Consider the following 19,311-nt stretch of genomic DNA (forward strand, 5'->3'; position numbering starts at 1 on the left):
AAAAAGTTAGTAGCCAGCCCAGGAAAGGGATCCCAAGACATACACAAGTTCTGACTCCAAGCCCAAAGAAGCCTTGCGGAGCTAGCAAGGAAGCGGCTGCAGGACGGCAGAGCAGAATATTTTCTAAGTCCTACTTTCAGCACCATTTCCAATGGGCTTGTTAAAGACTTTATTTCGGTCAAAGAAGTTTAGTTTTTCAGCCCCAAACCCCAGTAAGTGTGTTGTTTTCTCCTGTATTATTGTAATTCACTGTGTGTGTGTCTGTTTCCAAGAAAAAAACGCAATTTATTTAACATTTTTATTTTGCTCAATATCCCAGGATAAAAGGTGTACAGTGGCGGCCGCCTTTAGCCTCGTGCGGCCGTAGCGGTGCAACTCTGATAACCGCGGACAGATGCATTTTGTTTTTGTCCGGAGTGTATTGCGGTATTTTAGCCCTCGTAATATTAGCATTTTATTATCACTGTCTGCAATACCGTCTAAAAACTCAGGGGGGCTTTCGCGAGCTGTTGTCTTCGAAGTCTAATACTTTAGCAGTTCAACCTACGTCAGTACACAGTCTGCGTGTGCGTGCAGTAATTGTAAATTTGCATATTTATACATGTCTTTCTGGTTTCAATCACATTCCTGCTTGATAGCTGATGATTACTGCTTTATTTTTATTTTCTCCACAAGCCTGCCTAAACCATCTTGATATTACAATATTCAATCTGTGCTGTAGCTTTTGACCGCGACACTGTGCGTTTGACTGCACATGGTTGATTTGTGTGCTTTTTATGTACTGTATTTGGGGGTGTAGGGATCAAATTATTATGATGACCTGCCTTTTGAAAATATGCCATTTCTTTGAACTGCAGTACAACTAATCCTTCATGCAGCTGTACCCTGTCCCCCCTCCCCCCCACACACACACAAGGCTCGCTCAAGGATTTGAACCTCTTATCGACAGACACGTCCCCAGAGCCATTCCGTTTCTAAACCTTGCCATTGTGTTTTTAATCCGTCCCTAGACGAGCATCACCTATGCGCCTGCGTGTAATCCTTTTTGGGATGGGAGCTACAGTACATAGCTGATGATTACTGCGCATGCGTCTAAATTCATCACTGCTTGCTTGCGAAGCTCAAGAGTGAGTGACCAAATAAAAACAAATATATATATTTTTCTCCTCATTTTTTATTTTTATTTTCTCCACAAGCCTGCCTAAACCATCTTGATATTACGATATTCAATCTGCTGTAGCTTTTTACTGCGACACTGCGTTTGACTGCACATGGTTGATTTGTGTGCTTTTTATGTGCTATATTTGGGGGTGTAGGGATCAAATTATTATGATGACCTGCCTTTTGAAAATATGCCATTTCTTTGAACTGCAGTACAGCTAATCCTTCATGCAGCTGTACCCTGTACCCCCCTCCCCCACGCACACACACAAGACTCGCTCAGGATTTGAACCTCTTATCGACAGACACCTCTCCAGAGCCATTCCGTTTTTAAAGCTTGCTTTGTGTTTTTAATCCATCCCTAGCTGAGCATCACCTCTCTGCGCCTGCGTGCCTAATTTTCCTATTGTTGGCTTAGAGTCACCTCTCTTTAATCCTCTTTGGGAAGGGAGCTAGCTGATGATTACTGCGCATGACTCACCCATATCCCCCCCCCAACCCTTTGAGGCTTTGTTTACGGTAACGCTTTTGAAAATCTCTACTCGAATTTGATATGTAAATCTGATTTGCACAACACTGTGAAATTCAGAGTTAAAAAAAACATCTGATTCATGTTGTTGATGCAGTAAATTACCACTTTTTGTCATTCTTTCTTTTTCTTTGGTGTAGGTGTGTGGGGGGGGGGTTGTCAATGATTATGATTATCATGAATGTAAATAAATATTTATTTTATTTTATCAGGAACAAAAAAAACAAATATAAAAATAATCATGAATAATACAAAATGCAGTCTTTATTCAGTTCTTCTGTCAGATGGAAATTGAGGGCCGGTGGATAATCATGAATAATGCACATTGATAATATTAATTCATAATATATAATAATATATAATAATATAATTTTTTCTGTCTTTATCTTCTTCCTCATTCTGTGTACAGTACAATAGTTCATTGAGAGAGGAGAGGTTTTGTGTACATCATGACTGCAGTTTAGATGCTGTACACTTAACTGTACAAACAGTTCACAAACTTTACACGATACCCCCCCTCTTCCCCAGTCCACCCTTTTTTTCTGAAAAGACAAGAAAACAAAAAATTAGTGCAGTTATGTGCATACTGTATTATGGCATTGTGTGCTGTGTAGTACTGTCAAACTAGTCTATACTGGAACTACAGTATACTGTGACTACTAGTAAATACTTTATAACCAGATGGCTGGTGCTGCTCTCCCTGGAAAGAAAAAAATTGAGCAGTTGGGTGCATACTGTATTATGGCATTGTGTACTGTATAGCTACTCCATATTGGACAACAGTTTGCAGTTAGTACTGTCAAACTAGAGTATACTGGAACTACTGTATACTCTGACTACTAGGGGAGTAGGGTAGAGATAGAACCCAATTGTAGCACTCAGGTTCACGCTCTGTATGATGAGTGAATGATTTAAAACATAACTTTATTAGTGTACCAATGAATTAAAATAATGGGTATTAAAAACAGACGACCTGAAGGTATTCTGACCTTCAATACTCGAACCGTGTAGGTTCAGGGTCTATGATAGCTGTGTGTATCTTGATAGTCAGATTACACACTAAACAACATTCCTTGTAAGGATCTGATGTAAAAGGCAATTCTTACAGGGTGGCTCTAGGGTAAGTATTGGGGTGCAATTCACTAGTGGCAGAGTATAATGAACCGAATAGTAATGTATAATCGTAGTGGATAAACTATGATTGCATGAAATCTGAACAGTTCCAGTATACAATGAGTCTCAATAGAATGTTTCTAAGGTAAGTTGGATATTGAGTCAGGTTGACCAAAGGTAACCTCCTTCTGTGTGCGGTGGTAGGGAGGATATGACCTCTAATAACTTTATGACACGAATGAAAGGGCTATTTGCACAGTGTGCATAGTGACACAGAATAAACTCATTCTCCCATATATCAGAAACTGTCTAGACCACGTGGTAGTGTAACACAATTAAGACCAAGAGCCACTTTACCCCACCCATTACCATCTGTCCGGCTGTCGAATTATTTGTTGGCTGTGTTACTAGGGACCTTGAAGCCGAACCAAAATACTATAAGTCTGATAATAACCTCACATTTGAGGAAAGAACTGGCCTAAGAGATTTAATGTCTAACAAGGCCTACACCATCAAACCATCTGACAAAGGTGGTAACATTGTTATATTAGATACTGAAGCCTATGTTAAGGAGAACATGAGACTTCTCAATGACAAAGATTGTTATGAGATCCTGGAACGTAGTCCCACATCTGAATATAAATTAGAACTGTTGAACATCCTACAGGATGCTCTCGACGCAGACATGATAAGCCGAAGTGAGTTTGACTTTATGTACCGCAAGTCACCAACTGTGGCGACGTTCTATACCTTACCTAAGGTACATAAACGCCTACAGTCCCCCCCTGGTCGCCCAATTGTCTCGGGCAACAACTGTTTGTCCGAAGGTAGCAGCATATATCTGGATACGGTCCTGAGGGATTTTGTCATCAGCCTCCCATCGTATGTTCAGGATACGAAAGACACACTAAAGAGACTGGATGGCATCCATGTTACATCTCAGACCATTCTTGTGAGTTTAGATGTTGAATCGTTATATACTTCCATCATCACAAGAATGGTCTTACTGCTGTCAGACATTTTCTAACAACTAGGGACTGTAGGTTCAATAGACACAACTCATTTGTGTTGGACCTACTGAACTACGTCTTAACACACAATTACTTTGTTTTTGATGGGCTGTATTACCACCAAACCCAAGGTACGGCAATGGGCACAGCCTGTGCACCAACGTATGCCAACCTGTACCTGGGCTGGTGGGAGCGTACCCACGTCTTTAATGAGGAACTATCCATGTACACTGACCACATCTCTATGTGGACCAGGTACATAGATGATATCCTGCTACTCTGGGAAGGAACCAGTCAACTGTTGCATGAATTTGTTGAGAAGCTGAATACAAACACGCTTAATCTGAGGCTCACTACCGTGCTGAGTACCACCTCAATAACATTCTTAGATTTGAACATCTATGTTGATCATGAGCGTAACATACAAACTAAGGTGTTTAGGAAAAGCACAGCAACCAACAGCTTGTTACTGGCACAGAGCCAGCATCCCAGGAGTTTGGTAGCGGGTATTCCAATAGGGCAGTACCTCCGTCTCCGGCGTAACTGCTCTACGATCGAAGAATTTACTACTCAATCTAAAGAACTTCGATCCAGGTTCCTCAACCGTGGATATAGCATCAAAACATTAAACAAGGCTTATCATTGGGCACTACACAGTGATAGGGACTCACTCCTGTCCAGTAATAAGGAGAAGGTACAGGACAAAACAATCAGAGTCATTGGCACCTTTAATAAAAGATGGTGGGCCATTAAACAGATCTTTGCTAGTCACTGGCATCTTCTTCGGGCAGATGATGACCTGGCGAAAGTTATAGGCCCTAGACCCATTATTACCAGCAGGCGGTCTGGGAACCTACGGGATTCTCTAGTGAACAGCCACTTCCAGCGGGCTAGGACCACTACTTGGTTAAGTCCCGTGAAAGGCATGTACCGTTGCCAGGGATGTAAAGCGTGCAGACACATCAATGTTGGCAAAACATTCGCCAATCATGACAACACATCACAATTCTGTGTGGATAGTTTTATTAATTGCCGCACCACCAACATTATCTATCTTATCACATGTAACTGTGGTAAGAGATATGTTGGCAAAACGACCAGACAGCTACGCTGACGTGTTCTCGAACACATTAATTCCATCAAACACTCTGCTGAGACGTCCGTGGCCAGACATGTCACACAATGTCATGACGGCGATATTAATGCCATCAAATTCATGGGCATTTATCAGTTGAAATGTCCCATGAGAGGTGGTAACACTGACCAATCCCTGCTTCGTATCGAAGCAGAATGGATTTACAAGCTAAAAACTAGGAGCCCCAACGGTCTTAATGAGGGGTTTACTTTCACGCCCTTCATTTAAGCAAGGGACTATCTGGTCGAACATATGTATCCTGCCATCTACTCACATTATGTATATACATTTTACTTGTCTCTCCGATATCCAGCTATGTCATTTTCATTGTCCACTATGACAATTTCCAGCCTTGGTATTGAAATATTAAATAGATTATAGTATTATTATTATTTAGACTAGTGACTATAATACTTAAGTTCTAAACCCAGCAGCGGGTTTAGTATTTGTGTAATGTGTGTAATGTGTTATATATAACGAGTAGAGATAATAAATTACAGACACATATAAAGTCATACTTTTTCAAACTGTTTAATTGATTTATCCAACACCGCATTGAAAGTTGACACATTGTGTTTTATACATATGGGGGACTGCAAATAATTTTATTTGCATTGTCAACCAATACAATATGTGAAACACAGGTTCTGTACACCCTTACCTTTTATCTACACTCAGTACCCCTTGTATGTACTTAATCATAATCTTATCCATGAACATCTTTCTCCCCTGAGGAACCTTGAATTCCCATGTGATAGCATCATGTTTGGGCAGTTTCTGACATAATTCCTAAGCCCCCGGGTATGCGCTATATAAATTACCAAGAATCGCGAAAAAATTTCTAAGTGCCCACGCATGCGCAATACACAAAGATCGTTGCAATAAATTCTAAGTTCTTACGCATGCGCAGTTTGCACTAGCGCTGTATGCAATCGTCCGGAATTATTTCTAAGTCCCAACGCATGCGCACTATGACGGAGGGTAGACCGTCTATAACTCTAAGGTCTTGCGCATGCGCGGCGGCACGATATAATGCGCAATGTACTGGCACAAATATAGAAATGCGTTCTATGTCCTCGCGCATGCGCAATGGAGACGAAAAAGCATGGAAATACACCTAAGTCCCCGCGCATGCGCGACGCGCACGGACTAGAATGAAAATACTGTCTAAGTCCCTGCACATGCGATTAGACACTGGATATGGCGATCACGGTTTATGGCTTTAAAAACTCTACGAACAGCCGGTTTATGTTGGGAATATGCCTAAATAAAGGTACAAACAATGGAACTTTCTCTGATAATTCATTTATTGGTGCTTGAGTACTTTGCTGAGTCAGTCTGTGAGTGAGATCAGTGTGCATGTGCAACAGCTGACAGCAATTGATTTTGTAATTAGGGTATTGAAGGGGTATAAAAGGGTTCAGACCTCTCTCCCCCAGTAAAATTTGTCCCTGAAGAAGCTCCTTTGCTGGAGGGAAACGCGCGTTGGACGCGCAATGTTGTCAGTCTCCTACTTGGAGCTGTTTTAATGTAGTGTCTGTAGTCTCCTGGCTCTAACTTTGCAGACCCTAGCAGATAGTCGTTTATTTATTTATTTCCACAGTTTGTGTGCCTGCTTTCCTTGCACTCTATGTGAGGTGCTTTCACAGTTATCTCTGTGTTATTCACCCCAGCACTGCTGTGTCTGGTGGATGTATGTTGCAGTGTCTGTATTATCATTACACTGTATGTGCTAGCTTTACTACCCAGGCACCTGCACTTTAACACACCAAAGCCCTTACTGCAGTGCGCAGTGCTGGTCTATCTAGCAAGGAAGCTCTACCTGTGAACAACTATATATTCTCACTACTGGATCTCATCGTTGCTCCAGAGGGGGTAACACCCTGACTCCTAGCATCCTCTGTCTTTTGTATCCCACTAATACTAAGTGGACATCTGGGACAGCACGACTCAATAATCAAAGACATAGATGTCAGATAATTCTGATTTAATATATTTTTAATCCACATTACACATTACTTTGGTAATATATGTTTTAAGGTACTTATTAAAAGTTAATTTTTACATTAGTTTGGTGTGCATATAAGTGAATTCTTTTAGGGTGCACATCCATTTTGTGTTTCCCTTCCCCTTTTCTGATTGATTTAAAACATAACTTTATTAGTGTACCAATGAATTAAAATAATGGGTATTAAAAACAGACGACCTGAAGGTATTCTGACCTTCAATACTCGAACCGTGTAGGTTCAGGGTCTATGATAGCTGTGTGTATCTTGATAGTCAGATTACACACTAAACAACATTCCTTGTAAGGATCTGATGTAAAAGGCAATTCTTACAGGGTGGCTCTAGGGTAAGTATTGGGGTGCAATTCACTAGTGGCAGAGTATAATGAACCGAATAGTAATGTATAATCGTAGTGGATAAACTATGATTGCATGAAATCTGAACAGTTCCAGTATACAATGAGTCTCAATAGAATGTTTCTAAGGTAAGTTGGATATTGAGTCAGGTTGACCAAAGGTAACCTCCTTCTGTGTGCGGTGGTAGGGAGGATATGACCTCTAATAACCTTATGACACTAATGAAAGGGCTATTTGCACAGTGTGCATAGTGACACAGAATAAACTCATTCTCCCATATATCAGAAACTGTCTAGACCACGTGGTAGTGTAACACAATTATAAAATAGTGGTACTGGTTCATACAGTATAAAAACACCCAATAGTGATTGCTGCCTAAATATTGCTCTCAGCTCACTCCTACTGTGATTGCGATAGTATGATGTGTATTACAATGTGTCACTTTGCCTATGTAGACCTGAGGGTTAACGCTGCAGATACCCAGATGTAGAGGTCTGTATTTACTGGGTCATGTACTCACACACCTTGTGATAGTACTGCTCAGGGGAATCGTGACACACTAGTATTCACATGTAGGTAGGCTGAGTGAAACAGACTGTGTGTTGGAAGTGAAGTATCCCCTATTAGCTGCTGTCAGGAGATCCCTGAGTAACAGCAGCAAACGGGGAACTAAACTAGATACTTTAGCCACATAAGAACAACAGTTGCCTGTATCAAATTGCAACGAGGCTCACAGTGTCCATCGGGGCACTCTGAAAGCCTGTATTGATCGTGCAGGCAGGGAGCCGCATCAACTCGCGGTTAGTGACTATGGATGCGGAGGGAATCAGACCCCTGCGCGTGCACGTGTAAAGACCAAGCCGCCGACGCGCGCGTTTCGTGAGAGCTTTCTCAAGGCAAAATATTCAGTGATCATTGATCGTTGGTAAAGATTGATCTGCTTTTAGAGACCATGCTAAATATGGATCAACGGATGCAGAATATGGATCGACGGATGGAGAAGATAGAGACTGACATAGCAGGGATACATAATTTGCTCGGCGTTCATGCCCCTGTATCCCCGACGCCGGAGCAGTAGGGTGGAATGGATGTGATGAATGACCTTCGACCGCCTTCCAACACCAAGCGCACCCCCTCCACTAGAAGAATTTGTGTACATGTATGCCGTTGAGGAGGATAACATGACAACCTCGTCAAGACCACGCCAGGAGACAACACGGCGACCAAGACAGGAGGAAAACTACCTCCCAGACAACCTACCATCGCCAGCCGCCACAAGCACACCCGCTCACAGAAGAACACCCGCTTCCAGAACCCAACCTACATACGCTTGCATCGATACGGTGCCCGACATCATCCTGTGCGAGCTGCAACCGGCACTCAGGGAGAAGTATAGGGTGATGAGTGCTGGTTTACCCCAGAAGTATGCCATGTTAATTTTTAAGCACCACGTGTCCTACTTGGTGGACGGCGTGTGGGTCTACAAAGTGAACTACGAAGGAAATCGTGTAAAAAGGGCGCTTTCTGAAAATTTAAGAAGGACTATTGTGGAGTAATTGCGGCACGATTTTTCAATAACAGATCCTTTAATGAAAATCAATCGAGACTCCATTAATGGCATTTTGCGCCATACAGGGCATCGGTCCTGGAAGGACAATCCGGTGGGGATCGAATTTCAACTGTTGTTTATTTTTTGTAAATGTTTTTGTAAATGTTTTGACTTTCTGTACTTTAATAAAGGAGATGTTGCGTGTTTTATCTTGTATTAATAAAGAAATGTTTTTACTTGTTGTACACAAGACCTGCACAATTCCAGTCCCCGAGGTCCGCAAACAGGCCCGGTTTTCAAGGTTATCCTGAAAACCGGGCCTGTTTGCGGCCCTCGAGGACTGGAGTTGTGCAGGCCTGACTGACTGTTCTGTACATCATCCTACTGTAAATGTTTTGACTTTCTGTACTTTAATAAAGGAGATGTTGTGTTTTTTAAATTTTATGAATAAAGATTTTTTTTTAATAACACCATACTGTTGTGCTGACTGTAAACCATACTAACATAATACATGTAGAATAAATGCATACTTTTTATTTTTTCGGGTTTATTATACAGTATATATAAACAAGTATTGTATACGGTATGGAAACATCAGCATATTGTTTCAGGTATTCTATCCTAATCAATAACAACGGCCACTAAACTGTAGACTCCGGTACGTGTTTTTTTTACTCCGATTCAGCAATGTGCAGGCATTGTTACACAAAGCGATATTATCCATTGAAATCCCTCCATTTGCCGTTTTCCGCATGAGATGACAAAGTTTTCTTTTCTGAGGAACAAAAAAAAAGAAAAAGTTTTACTGTAATGGTCAGTCAGCCCCCTAAAGAAGTTCCCACAGTCTGTCCCACCAATAATTTTCTCGGGGGGCGTCTCCTGTTCACATGCGCCTACGTCGATGTGATGACACGCATACAGTTTCAAAAAGGTTCCAATGCGCATGCGCCTAGCTTTTCACCAATTGTGCAGTATCTACTGTAGAAGCCGCTCAGCCTATGACATTGCTTACAGGAGAATCGCTTGACTTTTGAATCGCACTGATATTGATATTTTCAAAATAGAAAAAACAGAATAAAATACGGCAACATTACTCACCATAGACTTTCCCAATCAGCTGGCGCCGGGCCACTGCCAGTCCCGTATTCTTGATCATACACGTCGTTGACAGGTGACAGCGGGACTACTACACCTGTAGTCAGCTGATGAGGCTGGAAATCGCTTAGGTACATGCAAGCTTGCGCGAAACTACGCGAAATCCGGCTCAGGCTGCAGGTATCCGGGCGGGGACAGACAGCAAGGGTTACCGGTCACCAGGTTTTCACTGACGGTCGGACCGTTATTGGAAGCTGTCGCTGTCGCATTGCTTGCCAGTGACTAACGTTTCTTAGTTGGTTTTAACACGACCTTTCGCCTTTTGCCGTCTCCATGATCATAGATACGGGGAAAATCCGGTGATACACACCAATACCCTCCAATAAAATCGGGATCAATACGAAAAAAACATGGATCGCTACATAACTTTTTCCTTACTGCACGCTTCCACACATGAGCATCTGGCAAAAATTTGTAAAAGTCATAGTTTTCGATAAAATACTGATAAATTTGAACAACTGTTGCCATCTTATCATCTGTTGCATTAATCGCGGCCCATATTAAATAAGCGTACGTTCTGTCGGGTTTTTGGAACACGGACTGCAGTTGTGCACTCATGTCGGGACTCTCAGGACAATAGAACACCAGACACTGCGCATTTAGTTTTAATATGATAAGCCTAAATTGATACATTATTGTAACTTCTTCCTTCAGTCCCAAGGTCAATTTACAATGGACCACTGTGGTATTTTTTTTAAACACCTGCAAGTCGACACATTACTGAAGCACATGCGCATTTCAATTAGTGAATATCTGCCATCTGGCGGACACGCGAAGAATTGCAACCAATTAAATCCGAACCATTATCAATAAACACATCAACCGCGGGTGTGAATGCAACATGAACGTGGTGAAGTGCGTGGCATTCGGAAAAAAATCCCGGAAAAATTCGTAGATGTTGGAGAATAAAAGGGGTCGCGGCTGTAAGTACCTGGTCTTCCGTGACAGTGCCCTCATGTTTGAGGAAGCCCACCCTATCACCTTAACATAGCTTCTGCTCCCCTATATGGAACACGGCTGGGAACCTATCCCTTCTGGCAGCAATGTGGTGATACTCTAAGGCAGGGGTGCGCAGCAAACTTGGCCCCTGCCTGCTCTCCAACCTCCTGCTCACCCCCCGCCCTCTTACCTTGTCTCCGGAGTCAAATGACCCCCCCCCCCCCCCCCCCCTCTATCTTGTCTCACTGTAACACTCAGCTGTACAGTTATTGTGCAAATAATCCTTACATATCCTGTCTGTCCTGTCTCATTAGGTGAGAATAGCATTAATTGCCACAATGTTATCCTCTCTCTCACACAACTAACACTATTAAGGCATCAAGAACAGGACATATAATAATCACTGTGTATAATATAACAAGTTTATCAAAGTGACAAAATAGCAACAAATACCCTTATTTATAGCACCCTAAAGAACTAAGCAGCCCCTGGGAAACATGTCTATTGGGAGGGAAACCCCTGAGAAGCTGCAGTCAGGGGGCAGAGCTAAGTGTGGCCAATTCCAATGTTCTGATTGATCAGGGATCTTCACCAGAGCTCCGTATTGGACAGAGGAGGTGGAGGAGGGACCAGGACACAGCAGGTCATGTTATAAAAGGCAGGAGCTGTTACAGTTCTTATCAGTGTGTTTGTGATCATCTTTCTGCAACATGTCCCTTTTGTCTTCCAGCTCCTGAACCAGCTCCAGATGGTGAGTATTTAGCTAAATATATATCACTTTATACAATTCACACTTTGATGTATTTATATTGAGCTTTATTTCGCACTTGTTAGAATATATTTAAATTAACTTGTACTAATCAGGTTGATGGATAATGATTTCAATCAATTTTAATGGCCTTTAGGTAACCAATAATTGACAATACTTTCCTACTATAATCTTCCAACAAGTACAAAATGATGGGTGTTTCACATAAATAAATGAACAGGAGAATTTTATCAGCAATATACAAATTAGCATAAAAAATACAAAACGAGAAGACAAAAGTGCACAGAAATTGTGCCGTTTTATATTTGTTATACAGCTAAACCCCGTTATAACGCGGGTCTCGGGGTCCACCCCGAGACCACCGCGTTACTAACGGGGTCGCGAGAAAAAAAATGGCCGCCGCGCTTTAGCGCATATTCATCCCGCGGGACAGGAGATGGGAGCGGGCATGTCCCTCCGCTCCCCGCTTCCCCCTGTCACCGCGGGACAGCCCGCGGGGCAGGAGATGGGAGCGGGGATGTTCCTCCTGTCCCCGCTTCCCCCTGTCACCGCGGGACAGGCCGCGGGGCAGGAGATGGGAGCGGGGATGTCCCTCCTGTCCCCGCTTCCCCCTGTCACCGCGGGACAGGCCGCGGGGCAGGAGATGGGAGCGGGGATGTCCCTCCTGTCCCCGCTTCCCCCTGTCACCGCGGGACAGGCCGCGGGGCAGGAGATGGGAGCGGGGATGTCCCTCCTGTCCCCGCTTCCCCCTGTCACCGCGGGACAGGCCGCGGGGCAGGAGATGGGAGCGGGGATGTCCCTCAGGTCGCCGCTTACCTCAGATCCCGCTGCCTGCATGGAGGTGGTAGCGGGGGGTTTCTTCTCCCCACCGCTGTCCCCGGTGCTCCCGCTGCCTGCGCGGGAGGAGGGGGGGGAGCGGGTGGTGGTGCTGGTCGCGGCCTTTCCTCTGCTTCGACCCCACCCCCCGTCTGTGTAGAGTGAGAGAGTGTGTGTGTGTATGTATATATGGGAGAGAAAGTGTGTGTGTGTATATGGGTGTGTGTATGTGGGTGTGAGTGTGTGTAAGTGTCTGTGAGTGTGTGTAAGTGTCTGAGTGTGTGTGTAAGTGTGTGTGAGTGTCTGTGAGTGTCTGTGAGTGTGTGTGAGTGTCTGTAAGTGTGTGTGAGTGTGTGTGAGTGTCTGTAAGTGTGTGTGAGTGTGTGTGAGTGTCTGTAAGTGTGTGTGAGTGTGTGTGAGTGTCTGTGAGTGTCTAAGTGTGTGTGAGTGTGTGTGAGTGTGTGTGAGTGTGTGTGAGTGTGTGTGAGTGTCTGTAAGTGTGTGTGAGTGTCTGTGAGTGTGTGTAAGTGTGTGTGAGTGTGTGTGAGTGTCTGTAAGTGTGTGTGAGTGTGTGTGAGTGTCTGTAAGTGTGTGAGTGTCTGTGAGTGTCTAAGTGTGTCTAAGTGTGTGTGAGTGTGTGTGAGTGTCTGTAAGTGTGTGTGCAGTGTGCAGTGTGTGTGCAGTGTGTCAGTGTGTGCAGTGTCAGCAATGAGCAGTGTGTGTGCAGTGTGTGTGCAGTGTGTCCAATGAGCAGTGTGTGTGCAGTGTGCAGTGTGTGTGCAGTGTGTCCAATGAGCAGTGTGTGTGCAGTGTGTCAGTGTGTGCAGTGTGAGCAATGAGCAGTGTGTGTGCAGTGTGTGTGCAGTGTGTCAGTGTGTGCAGTGTGAGCAATGAGCAGTGTGCAGTGTGTGTGCAGTGTGTGTGCAGTGTGTCAGTGTGTGCAGTGTGAGCAATGAGCAGTGTGCAGTGTGTGTGCAGTGTGTGTGCAGTGTGTCAGTGTGAGCAATGAGCAGTGTGTGTGCAGTGTGCAGTGTGTGTGCAGTGTGCAGTGTGCAGTGCAGTGTGTGCAGTGTGTCAGTGTGAGCAATGTGCAGTGTGTGTGCAGTGTGTGTGCAGTGTGTGTGCAGTGTGTCAGTGTGTGCAGTGTGAGCAATGAGCAGTGTGTGTGCAGTGTGTCAGTGTGTGCAGTGTGAGCAATGAGCAGTGTGTGTGCAGTGTGTCAGTGTGTGCAGTGTGAGCAATGAGCAGTGTGTGTGCAGTGTGTCAGTGTGAGCAATGAGCAGTGTGCAGTGTGTGTGCAGTGTGTGTGCAGTGTGTGTGCAGTGTGTCAGTGTGTGCAGTGTGAGCAATGAGCAGTGTGTGTGCAGTGTGCAGTGTGTGCAGTGTGTCAGTGTGAGCAATGTGCAGTGTGTGTGCAGTGTGCAGTGTGTGTGCAGTGTGTGTGCAGTGTGCAGTGTGAGCAATGAGCAGTGTGTGTGCAGTGTGCAGTGTGTGTGCAGTGTGCAGTGTGTGTGCAGTGTGTCAGTGTGAGCAATGAGCAGTGTGTGTGCAGTGTGCAGTGTGTGTGCAGTGTGGCAGTGTGAGCAATGAGCAGTGTGTGTGCAGTGAGTGTGTGCAGTGTGTGCAGTGTGCAAAAAAAAAATGTAAAAAAAAATTTTTTTACATTTTTTTTTTTTTTTTTTTTAAAACGGGAGCCACGGGAAAACCGCGTTATAACCGAATCGCGGTATAACGAGGCGCGTTATAACGGGGTTTAGCTGTATTTCTATTCATTTTTCTCTGTAAACTGTTTTCATATTTTTATGAACAACTTACAACGGATCATTATGTAGTAATTCTAAGCTTTTATATAGACTGGTTCTGTTGTTGATACTACTTTATATTTTAGCCTCACATTCTAACTGTTTAGTAACATACTGTAGAAGATACTCCCCTAATAGTAGGACAGATAATGTAATGTAGCAGGGAATATACTAGTGTACTGATTGCAGAGTCTGAGTGATGCCACAAGACATACTGTATTAGCCCGAATATAGTACGGCTTTGTAGATAATATGACCCTAAAGTTTTGAAGGTGTTCTACATGAAAAATAAAAGGTGTTAGGCTGCGCATATAATACGAGTACAGTTTTCGGAAGGACATTTTTAGGAATAAAACATAGCACTATATTTGGGCCAATACAGTACTTTATTGAACAGTAAGAGGCTCTCAGAAATGCCAGCAGCTGCTCTGATGATTTTACCCCTCCTGACAAACAAACAACAACAATTGGAGAATTCTCTGTTTCAGGAACTAGTTGAGTTTGCTAAAGTTGCAATTTACTTCTCCAAGGACGAGTGGATTATTTAACAGAAGAACAGAAGGATCTTTACAAGGGTGTGATGATGGAGAATTACCAGGGTCTCTAGGTAAGAAAGTGTGTGTGTGTGTGTGTGTGTGTGTGTGTGTGTGTGTGTGTGTGTGTGTGTGTGTGTGTGATTTGATTTCCAAAACTACAGTAACTGAATGTATATCTCTAGCGATATCTGTGTACATAGCACTGCACACGTGACATAACAATATAGCAGATAATGGGAATAAGACTTTTCTATGGTGCAAACACTTTAAATATATACGTGTCTCCCCTAACATATACAGGATGTGTCAATGTGACGCCTGATATTGTATCAATGATTGAGTGCGGAGAAGAGCCGTATATAAGGGGTCACCAGCAGTATGAGAAGGAACATCCTACAGATATCAGCACTGGTGAGTAATAAACACTTTTGTGGTGGGTGCTCTAGGAAAAATCATGATATAATATATTTCATAAAACAAGGAAACTTGATCACAAATTAGTATATCTATCAATAATTTCTAATATTCTTTTGTAACTTTACAATTCCCATAATAAAGTGGAAATGTATGTGGTACATGCTTCCTGATTTTATAAATATATATATCTCGCTGGTAGGCAATATCCTCACAAATTAAGTGTATTGCCATTTTGAATGCATTTCTGCACTTCTAATTGGAAACATTTACTGAATACCCGATTTGTTACACATCTTACCATGTGTATCCTGTTTTTTAAACTAAATCTGACGTTTGAAAATTATTTTTTGTATCCAATGTTAAGGCATTTCTTTACTCAAATTTTTTCCCCAGCTGATGGATGCATGAGCAGGAATTCTCATGAAGGATATCATATTTTGCTCTGTTCACCAGATTGTGTAATGGAAGATACCAGTGTTACTCAAATGTATCACGGAGCAAATCACATTAGTCAAGATATACCAAACCAGAGTCTGAGAGAAACTGTGAGCATTATGGCTAAGGAATCAACCTCACAGGAAGAAGGAAATCTCCCAGACTCATACATTTATACTATCAGAGAACATGCAGGGACAGAATCTGCATCTACTCCTATTACAGCATGTAACAAAGGAAACATGAATGCAGGGAACGTTCACAAGAACTTGTCAGTACAAGAAAAAACATTTGTATGTTCTGAATGTGGGAAATGTTTCACATATAACTCTACGCTCGTTACACACCAGAGAATACACACAGGAGAAAGGCCATTTGTATGTTCTGAATGTGGGAAATGTTTTACCCAGAGAGCTAATCTTGTTAAACATCAGAGAATTCACACAGGAGATAGATCATTTGAATGCTCTGAATGTGGGAAATGTTTTACTCAGAATGTAGATCTCGTTACACATCAGAGAGTACACACAGGAGAAAGACCATTTGTATGTTCTGAATGTGGGAAATGTTTTACCCAGAACTCTACTCTTGTTACACATCAGAGAATTCACACAGGAGAAAGACCATTTGTATGTTCAGAATGTGGGAGATGTTTTACCTATAACGGTACTCTTATTAAACATCAGAGAGTTCACACAGGAGAAAGACCATTTGTATGTTCAGAATGTGGGAGATGTTTTACCCATAACTGTACTCTTGTTGAACATCAGAGAATTCATACAGGCGAAAGACCATTTGTATGTTCTGAATGTGGGAAATGTTTTACCAAGAACTCTCATCTTGTTACACATCAGAGAATTCACACAGGAGAAAGACCATTTGTATGTTCAGAATGTGGGAGATGTTTTACCCATAACATTACTCTTGTTAAACATCAGAGAGTTCACACAGGAGAAAGACCATTTGTATGTTCTGAATGTGGGAAATGTTTTACCAGTAACTCTACTCTTGTTAAACATCAGAGACTTCACACAGCAGAAAGACCATCTGTATGTTCTGAATGTGGGAAAGGTTTCATATATAACTCTGCTCTCCTTAGACATCAGAGAATTCACACAGGGGAAAAACCATTTGTATGTTCTGAATGTGGGAAATGTTTTACCCAGAACGCTCAACTTGTTATACATCAGAGACATCACACAGGAGAAAGACCATTTGTGTGTTCTGAATGTGGGAAATGTTTCACATATGACTCTGCTCTTGTTACACATCAGAAAATTCACACAGGAGAATGACCATTTGTATGTTTTGAATGTGGGAAATTTTTTGCAGATAACTCTTCTCTTGTTAAACATCAAAGAGTTCACATGAGAAAAACAAGATCACCAGAACAATCTATCGGAGACTTTCACAGCCACCACCAGTCTAAGTTCTTTCAAAACTAAAGCTGTCTCTCATTTTAATCTGGTCTGTAACTGTTACATATGCCTATAATATATATTATCTCTAACTGTGCATGCAAGGTCTTGTATATAATGTATACCCTGTTCACTTATGTAACAATGTATTTGTAACCATGTATTATTTGTCATCATAACTCTGTGCCCAAGACATACTTGAAAATGAGAGGTAACTCTCAATGTAGTACTTCCTGGTAAAACATTTGATAAATAAATACATTTGTGTGTTCTAAATTCAGTAAATGTTTTGCTAATAAGCAGGGCCGCCAACAGAAATTATGGGGCCCAGGACAAATGAAAGGAGCAGGGCCCCCCCACAACCCATAGCGCACCTACCTTGAAAAAATAAATGTTAGCACGCAATTTTTACTTAACTGTTTTCTTCTTATTGTAATAAGGAAAAAAAATATTACAATGCAATCTGTTTATTACACCCCCCAATACATATACAAATACACCCCACCCCTCCAATACATATATAGGTACAACCTTACACATCAATAAGATAATGAATAACATTTGGCAAACATTTCACTACAAGAAGATAACAGCTTACCTTAAGGACCGGGGCCAGAGGCTGGCGCAGGGGGAGCTGGGATGGCGGGCGCGTGCTCGCCACGTCGCTTCCCTTCCGTCACACGTTGGAAGCGGGGCCAGACACCACTCATCTCACCCCAACAGGCCGGACACCCTGCGCATGCGTGCTGAGACCTGCACAAGCGCACAGGCTGTGCTTGACAAATGTGTGTGTGTGTATAAATGTTGAATCAACTCACTAATCTAGAAAAAAAACATATGTGAATGACTAATTTTCTGAACCCCTTAACCAGTGTCTGGATGCCCCCGATGCACAATTTTCAAAGGCAGCAATCCCGCCTGGGATCTTACCTGATCCGCAGTCCCTCAATGTCCAGGTACCTGATTCCCGCAATGTTATATATATTCGAGGGGAGGTGTTCCCTACCTGTCTTCTGGGTTAGGGGAGATTCCGATGTCTTTCGTCTGAAGCTTGGGAGTCAGGTCTGGAAGAAAGCAGTATAGGTTATTTCGGTGTAGGTATAGGACAGTTACGATATATAGGGTAAATAAGATATCCAGGTGCTAATATAGCGTGCAGTCTACCGGTGATCTGTGGTCCACTTCTGTCAGTTTAACCCTCACGTGCATTCTGTTAGTTTAACCCTCATTTGAATTCCTATTGTCAGTTGACTGCATATCAGTTTAACCCTCTATAATGTTAAAAAATTTCTATAACAATATCTGCAAAGAAGACCGCGCAGTTGCATTTTTACGCGAAAATTATCTTCTGGATGTACCACAAGAGTCACCAAATGAGCTATTTCAATCACACCTTGATCAAATTTTCTGGAACGTGCTAAGAAAGGATGCAGAAGATTTGTTTTTACAATTTCTTCAAGACATACGAAGTGTTTATCGTTACAAACCAATGAGCTATATTGTTCCTTTGTAGTATAATAAAAACCAATACATACCATATTGTTCCTTTGTTTAGTAGATAAAGTAGACCCTTTGTTTAGTAGATGAAGTAGTCTGCACGCTATAGCAGAACAGTAGAATAGACTGCACGCAATAGTAGCACCGATATCCAGATCCAGAGTGTGAGACAGAGAGTGTGTGTGAGGCAGAGAGAGCGTGTGTGTGACAGAGCGCGAGAGACAGAGAGTGACAGAGAGCGAGAGACAGCGTGTGTGTGACAATGAGCATGTGTGTGACAGAGCGAGAGACAGAGGGAGACAGGGTGACAGAGGGGGGAGACAGCGAGGTTAGACCGGGTGACAGGTGGAGACAGGGTGGGTGGGTAGGTAACTGACTAGAGATAGGGGCCATGGGAGACCAAGGGGAGATATTAGGGGGCCGTGGGAGGCCAGAGGAGAACCATGGGGGGCCAGGGGAGGCCGTGGGGGCCAGAGGAGGTCCATGGGAAGCTGTGGGGGGCCTGAGGAGGTCCAGGGGAGGCTGTGGGGGGCCAGAGGAGGTCCAGGGGAGGCTGTGGGTGGACCAGGGGAGGGCATGGGGGTCCAGAGGGGACTATGGGAGTGGCATGGGAGGACATGTGACATTGCTTACCTGCTCTGTGCTGGATAGAAGAAATGGCAGCTTC

At 43.1% G+C, this 19,311-nt stretch overlaps 1 protein-coding gene across 1 annotated transcript; it reads left to right on the plus strand.

Moving 5' to 3' along the window:
* The first annotated feature begins 11,256 nt into the window (after nucleotides 1–11,256).
* Nucleotides 11,257–19,024, plus strand: LOC142471269 (uncharacterized). Its single transcript, XM_075578082.1, has 4 exons — nucleotides 11,257–11,705; nucleotides 14,830–14,948; nucleotides 15,178–15,288; nucleotides 15,688–19,024. Exons 3-4 carry the CDS (start codon nucleotides 15,210–15,212, stop codon nucleotides 17,022–17,024), a joined length of 1,416 nt encoding a protein of 471 aa, XP_075434197.1. The 5' UTR covers nucleotides 11,257–11,705; nucleotides 14,830–14,948; nucleotides 15,178–15,209; the 3' UTR covers nucleotides 17,025–19,024.
* The last annotated feature ends 287 nt before the right edge of the window (nucleotides 19,025–19,311 follow it).

Source organism: Ascaphus truei, chromosome 20 (assembly GCF_040206685.1).
Source record: "Ascaphus truei isolate aAscTru1 chromosome 20, aAscTru1.hap1, whole genome shotgun sequence".
Taxonomy (NCBI): domain Eukaryota; kingdom Metazoa; phylum Chordata; class Amphibia; order Anura; family Ascaphidae; genus Ascaphus; species Ascaphus truei.